Source organism: Medicago sativa, chromosome 5, assembly GCF_051527215.1.
Source record: "Medicago sativa cultivar Bolivia chromosome 5, Bolivia_mono, whole genome shotgun sequence".
Lineage (NCBI taxonomy): Eukaryota > Viridiplantae > Streptophyta > Magnoliopsida > Fabales > Fabaceae > Medicago > Medicago sativa.
The window spans coordinates 115371-126363 of NC_140753.1; the positions used below are offsets into that span (position 1 = coordinate 115371).

Here is a 10993-nt window from a genome sequence, read left to right on the forward strand (position 1 = left end):
TTCCTTTTTTAGATTCTTAACTTAGGGCACAAGTTAACATGACCCTAACTTTTTTAATGAAGTAACTTAAATATGGTACACTAAGTACACTATCCTTTTTGAGGAATAAATATGGTACAATATCAGCATTAATGTTTGCTTGCAAAGTGGCCGTCATATCATCTTATTACAAGGTAACTTCACTTTTTACTATTAGAGCAAAATGTATATGAATTGCTTAAATATGATGTAGCGTTGTAGAACCCGTTTACTAGTAGCGTATGAAACTAATTAGATTCCTTAAAACAAGACCATAAACTTATGTGTTTGAACTTATGTGTTTGAACGAGAGATTATAAGCCCATCACCAATTACTACATCACTAGAGATCAAACTTATATGTCAGCCAAATTCATTCTTTTAGATAGAGCAAATTAACCAATTGGAACCAAACTCGTGGCTACATTGTATGATTCCTGAAAGAACAAGACAAACATTAGTTCTTGTGGGAACAAAAGTGTTTGTCCATTTTTTGTTGAGGTAAATTTGGCATTCTATAAGAAAAAATAAAATTAAATGCAGTTAAATTCCGTAAACATATGCTGCCAATATTACGTTAATGTCCAAAATAGATGAGTGTGAATACATCAAACCAAACCTGGGCAAAAACATGAAGTATTACTCAAAATTTTCATCATTGTTATCAACATGACATGCTTTTTTCGGTGATATTTCATTTACAAGAGAGTGGCCATCATTGGAATCAGCAGGGTATGATCTTTTCTGTCTTGGTAATTCATTTACAAGAGAGTGTTTGGTGTTTAATGCTACACTCATGGCGATATTTTGAGTAATTCTTTCACAATTCTTTGCCTTCTTCGTCCAAGCAATCGAAGATGAGCATGACACATTGGCAATATTGGATGCAGAACGTAGTGGCACTAGCTTATTGCGTAAAGCAAAAGGGGTGGATTTTCGCTCGACGTTGCGGCTTGGCTTGTGTAATTCCTTTTTCTGTAGCTTGGGACTTATGGAGTCAACCGGTACCAGCTTTCCATCAACTTGGTTTGTGAAGACAAAAGTCACCTAATAAATATAGAAAAGCAGTCAAATTCAATTATGCATCAAATGGATTTTTTTTTTTTTTTTTGTGGTGACATTAAATGGAATATGGTTATTGAGTTAAATTACTTTTCTATAAATAATTAAAAAAGGGAAGGGGGTGGGAATGAAAATGTGTAAAAAAGCTATGGCACATACCTCATCACCAGCTGAAGCCTGAAAGACACCGTCTGGTACAGAGGTTGGGAAAAAATGATGTCCCCAACTACTTAAATCTTCTTCTAATGGATTCCCTACCTGCAAAAAGAATATTTACAAGAGTCAAAACCACAATAATTTGTTCTTTTTGTGTATTGTATAGTTGTATTCCTTTAAATCAAGAGGTGAGATAGACAGGAAAGCTAGTAGGTGGTAGATGAAACGAAGAGTTGAAAAGAAGACCTCCCACTCAAAAGAGTAAAACAACTTTTATCCAACAAAATACAAAAGCAACCTGCTTTTCTGATGTTTTCAAATTCCCTAAGCAGCCTGCAATCTCAGCAAATCCACCTATATCAGCGGTTTCATCATCACCACATTCGCTATTAATCATTGATGATAAGACATCAGTGTCTTGCAGCCCATCATTGTTTTGGCAACGACTGCATCCCATATTTTCATGAATCTCTGACCTAAAGAAATATAAACAAGCAGACATTAGACTGAGAGAGTGAGAGGTTATGATAGACAGTCGTGAATATTGGAGTGCCTTTTAACCCTACCAGACGATCAATATCAACATTACTAACATCACAAAATGACCAGCTTCTTTTATGATTATCTTATGTGTTTCCAAGTTGATTCAATCAACTACATTTATTAACTAATTGAATTGGTAGAGGATACAGACGCAAAAACAGATATTCAAATGTATAATCCCATCTCATGGAAATAGTACATCAGAAAACCAGATCCCTATCGGATGTTAGTTTCAATAGAGAATCCTCATCGTTGTCAATGATTATAATTAATGTAATTAGTAGAAATTAGTCTGTATTAGTTGTCACAGGCTCATTTGTCCAGCCCATGTATTAGTATTGGCTTATAAATATAGATTAGCGTTTGAACTTTGATTACAACAGCAATTTTAAATAACACTCATAAATATTTTCTACATGGTATCATGAGCTCCTGACTTTGGGGGTCTTGCTTCCGAGTAAAAACCCTAGCCGCGTTCTTTGCAGCCCTTTGGGCTTTAGTGCCCATTTGTTTCCTGTTGGTTGTCTCCCACAGCAACAAGTTCCCATTCGTTATCATTCTTTGCACACAACCAATGTTCGCTTGCCGTCAGTCGCCGCCTTCGCACCGACCACCTTACCCAGATTTTTTCCGCCCAGAGATTGGCCGGAACCAAGAAGCATGTAACCAGGGACATCAGACGGGCCCACATGTGCCACTACAGCAGCAGTCGGTTTCTAGTGCGTGATAGTCACACACAGCTCTCGATTTTGGGGTCAGTTTTCTCATCGGCACCTCGCCTTAACATTTTGGGGTCAAAATCACGATTTGAGATTATTTAAGGAATAGCTTAGCATTATAGATAACTAGCGATCATTGTGATCACCATAGAGGTTCTGCACTAGATTATGTTCCCTGTAACTGAGTAACTGTTTAAACTGGCAACTGCCAGTCATCTAGAGAGTGTGACTGACACGTGTCGGTCACTTAGAGGTCATTAGCTTTATAAATAGACTCTTCATCCTCTTGTAACTGCAACCAAAAATCATTCTAACAGAATTGAATAGAAAAGTTAGTTACTACAGAGAAGCAAAAGCTCTCTGGAATCTTCCATTTACAGTTTTCTATTAGAGAGTTTTTTCGTGGGGATTCTTGAAGCCCGTCATTTGTTCTCCATTGTCGTTGTTTCGCTGGTTGTGGTGGTTAGTACGTTGTAGAGCCTCTTGTTGAGAATAATATGTCTAAAAATCTTGAGAAAATTATGTAGATTTAGATTTTGGAGCCTCGTGTTGAGAATAATATGGCTAAAAATCTTATTTCAACATCACAAGAACTTTGATAATTTGACCGAAAATTTCAGATATCATAACACCAATAGTATATATAGATCAAAAGGAAAAGAATGCATTACTTGATGTTCTCATCGAAAGTAAACAAATTGCGAAGATCCTCTGTCGAGAGAAAGTTACCCTGAAAACCATAAACAAATTATGACATGAGTAGGATTTTAAAACATGGAATAGGCAGCATTAACTTGAACACAGGGTAGAAGCAACCTGTGCCGCGACGCTGTCGTTTTGCTCCCTCTGAATGACCTTTTGCAGCCCTTCTTTTGCCATCTGACGCTGGTAGACCTACAAATAACTTAATAGATTCAGTGACAGAAATAGCTCAATGAAGGAACTGATTCCAAATCAATAAAATGCACAAGATACATTTCTATTCACTCAATTATCACAATAATGCAAACCTTTTCTTCTATTGTTCCGGCACTCAAAAATCTATAAATGTAAACTCTTTTCTTCTGTCCATCCCTCCAAACTCTTGCTGCGGCCTGTTAATGGTTAGGAATGGTAAACAAATGAAGATCAGTTAGAGAGAGAGAGAGAGAGAGAGAGGTGCATGTAAAGATTTCAGCTGTTACAATTGAAGCCAGTGTATTTACTTGTTTATCATTTGCTGGATTCCAATCAGGATCAAACAAGACGAGTCGATTTGCCCCAATCAAATTGAGTCCACAACCACCAGCCTTGCTGCTTAAGAGAAAAACAAATTCGTCCTGCAAATAAGTCAAAATGTTTTTATCAAAGGATAATCGCATGTATTGGTGAAATTTCAAGAAGAAGAAACAACATTAGAATTTAGAAATTTCAAGGTGACCCATTTACCTTAGACGGGTCGTTCAAGCAGTTGACCAACTTTTGCCTTTTACTGATTGATGTAGCGCCATCAAGCCTCAAGTGAGGGTACTTTCGTTCCCGGCACAATTGAGCAAAAAGATCAAGAGTCTGTTACATGGGAGATAGTTTAGTGTAGCACCAAAGAAGTAGAACAGCAATAAAGGTTAGCATGAAAGATTCAATTAGTCATGAGGAAGATTGAGAAATGTGAATACGCATCTAATTGTAAGGTTGTGAGCTTGAACCCATATATACCGGGTAGAAAAATATGATTGTCACTGTTGGGTTTCAATATTCTAGTTGCTATTCCTTTAATTAAATATTCCTTTTAGTAGTATTCAGTGCTATAACTGAAAAATATTACCCAGCAAGCTTTTGTCTGATAAAACCAGAGAACAGTCAAGAGAAAATATCACATATTTCATTTTCCCTCATTGAGTTTATTTACTTTCTTCTCTAATAACATGATAGTCAAACTTGGGCTCCATTGTAGGTTGTAGCTGTGATCAAACACGATTTTTCCTTCATGATCAATTGCATGTGGTGCCTTGATTCAACTCAGAATCTACTGATCGAAAACATAAAGGAACCCCACAAACACAACAACAACAACAACAACCAAGCCTTATCCCACTAAGTGGGGTCGGCTACATGGATCAAATGACGCCATAGTGTTCTATCATAAACCAAATTTGGATCCAACTCATTGACCTCTAAATCTTTTCTAATGGTTTCTCTAATAGTTTTCCTAGGTTTTCCTCTACCTCTTTTAACTTGAATCTCCTCCATTTGATCTACTCTTCTTACCACGGCATCTACGGGTCTTCTCTCTACATGCCCAAATCATCTAAGCCTATTTTCTACCAACTTTTCTACTATAGGTGCTACCCCCACTCTCTCCCTAATGGTGTCATTCCTAATCCTATCATGTAGAGTCTTACCACTCATCCAGCGCAACATCCTCATCTCTACTACACTTACTTGATTCTCGTGTTGACTCTTAACCGCCCAACACTCCGTACCATACAACATCGCCGGTCTGATTGTTGTCCGATAGAACTTTCCTTTCAGCTTAAGTGGTACTCTCTTATCGCACAAAACCCCTGAGGCTCTTCTCCATTTCAACCACCCAGCTTGAATATGATGGCTTACATTTGCTTCTCTTTCGCCGTCATTTTGTACTATGGACCCAAGATATTTAAACCGTGTAACTTGGGGTATGATATGATCTCCAACTTTCACCTCCGAGGTAGACCTACTTCTCCTTCCGCTGAAGTTACATTCCATATACTTCGTCTTGCTTCTACTCAAGCGGAAACCATATGCTTCTAAGGCTTGCCTCCAGGTCTCTAGCCTCCCGTTCAATTCCTCCCTCAACTCACCAAGCAAGACTACATCATCTGCAAAAAGCATACATCTCGGTGCTAACTCTTGGATGTGTTCCGTCAGTACATCCAAAACTAAAGTAAAAAGATAAGGACTTAGGGTTGACCCTTGGTGCAATCCTATTGTTATGGGAAAATCTTCGGTAGCCCCATCCTGCGTCCTCACACTAGTCGAAGCTCCCTCAAACATATCCTTGATAGCCCTAATATAGGCAATCCTAACCCCTTTCTTCTCCAGGGCTTTCCACAAAATCTCTCTCGGAACCCCACAAACCAACTGAATTTTTATTGAGATGAAAAGAGATTGGGTATCATAAAATTAAAAAGAAGCATATGAATTTGTAAATCCCAATGATTGGAAAAAGAAAAAAAAAAGTGTTCTATTTTGTTTTGCAAGCCATGCTGACTAACTAAACTATGCAACCAACATGCTTTTCATGTTCATTATCATTAGAACTTAGAGAGCAGAATTACCTCACCAGTATATGTTAAGAAGAAATAAGGATGGCTTAAAGAGCCAAGTGTGCCGCTTCTTTTCAATTGTTAGTTAGACCTTGAAGGTTAAAACTATTAGTGGTAAAGTTGTTGGATTCAGTTAGCACTCTGACTGCTGTGGCAGAGGATGGAAGGAGAAAATTAGGAAAAAGCAATTGGCAAATTGGGTAGTTTTGGGTGGGAGGTCAGGTACTCAAATCAATGGAGGTACTGTTGTAAGCCATTTGCATCTCTGCATTTTGGACTTCCATAATGCAGAGTAAGAGGAGTCAGTTCAATAAAATTATTTTCTTTTCTGTTAATTCCTATTGTCGAAAACAGTATCGTTCACATTACCATTAACAGCTTTTCAATTTGGGGGAGACACTATCAACACTTAATGCGATCTAGATTCACCCAGGTAGAATAGAATAATAGATGTGATTTATATCTGTCAAGTTAGATTAAAAAAAAGGCATATGTGTTGTATGAACAGAAATCCTAGCAATATACAATAAACTTGCTAAGGTAAGTTCTAACCAGCCTGATATGGATACAGCACATTGACAAATATATGTGATATAAGGGTGTCATTGCTGGTTCATCATCAATTAAATATCCAGATTGTTACCATATACCTGAGTATAGTTTGAGACAAGGACAATGCGATCATTTGTTCTCTGGCGTAATTGATGAAGTAACCTTGCCAAGACTTGCATTTTACCGGAAAGCTCAACCCAGCCTCCATCCCCTCCTGTCCATGATCCAGACCTACAAAGAATATCCCCCTTAGAATGACTAAATTGTGGCACCAAATGTATAAGTCTAACTGAAACAAAAACTAAACATCTACCGTCCAGATAACATATTTGGAGGGAAGAATCGGATGCAGTCCTCAAAACCTGAAGTTCCTGGGCTCCCACTTCGTATGGTATCATATATGAGCTGCAAGACATTATTATTGTGAGGATGAAAGTGTGTCAACAACCAACCAGAAGTGTAAGGAGAAGATGGTTTCCTTCACAATTATTTTTCTTTAACAAAGGATCATAAGTTGAGAGAAGGAAATGAATGAAAATAAATGGTTATAAATAGTCTACTTGCTAATTTAAATGACACCTATAGAAGAGCTTCACGAACTATTTCTAACATATAAGGGGAAAATTAACTTAGTTTACAAAGTGAATTTCATCCAAGCAAACAAAATGTAATGTCTAGTTTACAAAAGCAATAGAAACTCCTTCCATCATCCAAAAAACAAAATAGTCTAAATCATACCTTTGGATGATTGCATAACTTTTTTAGAGCCGTAATGTAGGCCAAAATCTTCGATTGCTTCAGTTCTTCAGTAATCGCCCGTTTAACCTGCGTTTGAGGAAACAGATTTATCTATGCAGGCTCGACAACTTTGTTACTGTCAATCTTATGAAAAATGTGTTTGCTCAATCAAAACTAGACATTACATTTTTGGACTGTATAAAATGTTTATATAGATCTGATTGTAGCGGAGTCAACTTGCAGCAAACAACTTCAATTATCTGTACCACAAAAGTAAAAGGCCACGGTTACGAGATTAAGAGGAGCAGATAATTATCAATTACCAATACAGTTTCTTTTCATGTGCTTTAAGGACCTTGTATTCAGTCCAGGTGATAATATATATATATATATATATATATATATATATATATATATATATATATTAAAGGGTTTTGTTACAAGCCACCCTTTGGTGGTGTCTTTTAACAAGTCACACCTTCAGGTGTGATTTTCACTTTTTAGTTATAACTTTGCTAAAAGACACCTTCATAAAAGTAAGTTGGTGTCTTTTCGCAAATGCTCATAGAGTAACTTGATAAAAGACACCTTCATAAAAGGTGTCTTCTATCATAACCCTATATTAAATACTAGACATTGGCTGAAACCTACCTTCTCATGGAATCAGATGTCGTTACCAAATCCTAAAGATTTCTCCATGTGTAAAAACTATTTTACTTAATCTAGCTACTGGGAATCAACACCAATTCAATACTAGACATTGGCTGAAACCTACCTTCTCATGGAATCAGATGTCATTACCAAATCCTAAAGATTTCTCCATGTGTAAAAACTATTTTACTTAATCTAGCTACTGGGAATCAACAAAAGCCCAAAATCAGCATAATTATCTCTAATGAGATTTTATATTGGATGAGAAACTTCCGCGGGATAAGAATAAGATTAGGCTTTGACTTCTACTTGTGTATAAGTATAGCACATGGTATTTTTACTAGATGTTCTCATGCAGATATCTTGAGGGATTGGACAGCTTGGATTCGTCGATTTTTGTTCACTTTTGTTTTTGTTTTTTTTTTTTTGTCTTAATGAAATTTATTTTGTCATATCAAAAAAATGTGTATAGTTTTGAATCTTTCGATTATCTAATGTATGGCGTAGGGAAAGAGACTTCTGTTTTTTAAGGACACTGCAATTGAAAATGCAGAAGATAAGATTGGATGTATATAATTATCATAATATTTTAAAGAAAGAGTGAGTGATAGAATAATGCAATATTTCAGACAGTATGGCAGACAGAAAGTAAAATACACTACCTTCGGTGGTAAGTGATTTGATAGCAATGCATTAGTCCTTCTTAATATGAACTGCAAAAGCATATTAGCAAGTCAACTTCAGGAGAGTAAACACGGTAGCACTGCATTGTCATTTAGCTACTAGTTCTACATAACACCCTTTCCAGTTTACCAGCAGGGTTACAACATCAAGGACTAGTGATGGATATTAATACAGCTTTCTGAAAGTACACAGTGGAATCTAATTCACACGCTCAGGCCAAGAAAAAATATTACCTGATTAACTTTGGCACTTAATTCTGCAGTGCGTTCAGCACCGAGTTTCTTCTCTTCTGCAGTAGCAGCAGGTTCTCTTCCGCAAATTATTGGAGCCTTTATGATGCAGAGCAAGTAGGCCACAATCAAAATCAGAAACACAAGAGAAGGGTAAACTCGTTCTAGCATCATATATTCTGGAAGCTTTTTGAAGTTGGTTTGACTTGTCGTAGTAATAACAGTAAAAATATGCGGTACATACTATTGAATATTGACTATTGTTTGACAACTGAATAACTCCTTAATTTCTAGTATATTCTGACATTATATGAATTAAGAGCTTAAAGCTTTTGGAACAATGTGCAATTAAAATCTAAAGTGTGATGTCTAAATGTACCTCAAAGTAACGTCGAAAATGTGCAATGCCGCCCAATATTCCAGGATTAGTAAAATTAACCATTGCAAAGAATTCTTCCAAGTCATTCTGCAAGTGGCACATGCCATATACATTTAAAATAAAATAAACAACGATTTGAGATTGTAACTCACAACACAGACAGGTAATTGTGGATAGATCCTCACCTGCAAAGGAGTTCCTGACAGCAAAACTCTACGTTTACACGGGAGAGCAGCCAATGCCTAATCCAGGAAGTATTTGTGAATGACTCAGAAATATGCCTGTAAAGAGGAAGGAGAGAGGAGATTTAATAGTACCTTGTTTGTTATTGTCTGATCATTTTTCAGTCTGTGAGCCTCGTCACAGATGAGGAGATCACAGGAGCCACTAGAGCTAAACTTCTCTGAATGCATTCGGAATGTCTCGTATGAAACAACGAGCACCTGTAAATCGGGAGTTGTTTTTATTTTCCTAAGTACGTAAGTAGCTCGTAATTAAGAACGGTTGAGAATTTAACCTGGAATTTGCCTTGGGGACTTGTAAAACTGTTAATCCCGGAGATAACATCTTGTCTTGTGGTTTCACAAAGAGCAACAAGGCGAACTCTATCTCCAACCCACTTCTTAATTTCTGCTTCCCAATTGCTAACGAGACTGGTAGGAGTGACGATGATGGCCTTTCTAACCATAGGCTTCCCATCGAAACCTTGACAAATAAGAGTATATAGTAATGTGATGGACTGCAGTGTCTTCCCCAAACTGTGCAGCGAGGATCAAAGGCAGGCAGCCCTAGGTAAGTGCGCAGAAATTGAAAACAAAACAAAAGATTTCTTTGTAAAGAATAAGAAGTTACCCACCCCATATCATCTGCCAAAATGCATCCATTGATATTGGGTGTCTCACATAGTCCAGCGACACAATCAAACATGAATTGAACCCCTTCTCTGCATCAAATAAGTAGAAAGGAATAAATAGTTATTAGTATGATTGAAGATATTGTTTATGCAGTTTGGCCAAGTGTGCCTGCCTCTGCAACTACATAGCAGTTGAGTGAATTAGGGTTTATAGTGTAACAAGACATATGTATAATACTACAGTCTAGATTACAACGATACACTGTAGTCAATAAAAGGAATTGATTGAGAAGGATTAGTACCTCTGATGTGGACGAAGGAAACGAACAAGCAAAGGATCAACGGCTATTGTTGTGAAATTAGAATTAGAAGGAAGAGGTTGCCAGAGTATTAGAGGATCAATTCCAGGGGGCAGGGGCGGCGAGGGTTTCACAGCCTCCTCTTTGTGATCGGAGATATTCAAATCCAACTCAGTCAAAGGTGTGGCGGAGGTGGGAATAGAAATAGGAGTGGTAGAACCCCATGGGACAAACCTTTTGCGAGCAGAAAGCCTACGAGCAAGATCTTGTTTACTGTTATCGTTGTAAGCATCAGATGGTGGTTTAAACGGTTTTCTGCAAATAGCGGCAGCTCCATTGGTGGAATATACTCTCGGCAGCAACGATTGTCTCTTGACGATAAGGTTACCTTTGATTAGGGCTTCTACATTCTGAGATTTCCGTTGTGAAACTTGTTCAATTTCGGAATCAGAAGAAGACGATGACACTTCAACTTCTTCATCGGAATCAGATGAAGACGACGATGACAACAACACTACGTCTTCGTCTTCCTCCAACATTCTCTCTCTTCCCCCGCACCGCCACTTTTCAATTTAATTTTCCTTTACCGCCAAACCAATCAATATACTCTTTCTCTCCCTCAAAATCAATCAAACTTTTCATACCATTTAATTTAATTTAATAATACTGTTTTATTTTAATTTATTAACTACACCCTCCGGTCACTAATATAAGCAAAAATCCATTTTCTAGATTCATTCAATAAATGATGTATGTAGCCTATAATAAAGACTACATACATCAGATGTATGTAGCCTATAATAAAGACTACATACATCATTA

General features: G+C 37.2%; 1 protein-coding gene across 1 annotated transcript; it reads right to left on the reverse strand.

The window, feature by feature from the left end:
- Positions 1-566: 566 nt before the first annotated feature.
- Positions 567-10745, reverse strand: RAD54 (DNA repair/recombination protein). Its single transcript, XM_085712024.1, has 20 exons — positions 10175-10745; positions 9876-9962; positions 9537-9777; positions 9337-9462; positions 9205-9261; positions 9020-9106; positions 8644-8739; positions 8389-8439; positions 7261-7335; positions 7076-7162; positions 6651-6742; positions 6436-6568; positions 3927-4046; positions 3704-3817; positions 3509-3592; positions 3315-3392; positions 3170-3228; positions 1535-1712; positions 1240-1338; positions 567-1065 (listed from the first exon to the last, which is right to left on the reverse strand). The coding sequence occupies exons 1-20, from the start codon at positions 10708-10710 to the stop codon at positions 658-660; spliced, it is 2808 nt and encodes a 935-aa protein (XP_085568150.1). The 5' UTR covers positions 10711-10745; the 3' UTR covers positions 567-657.
- Positions 10746-10993: the final 248 nt, after the last annotated feature.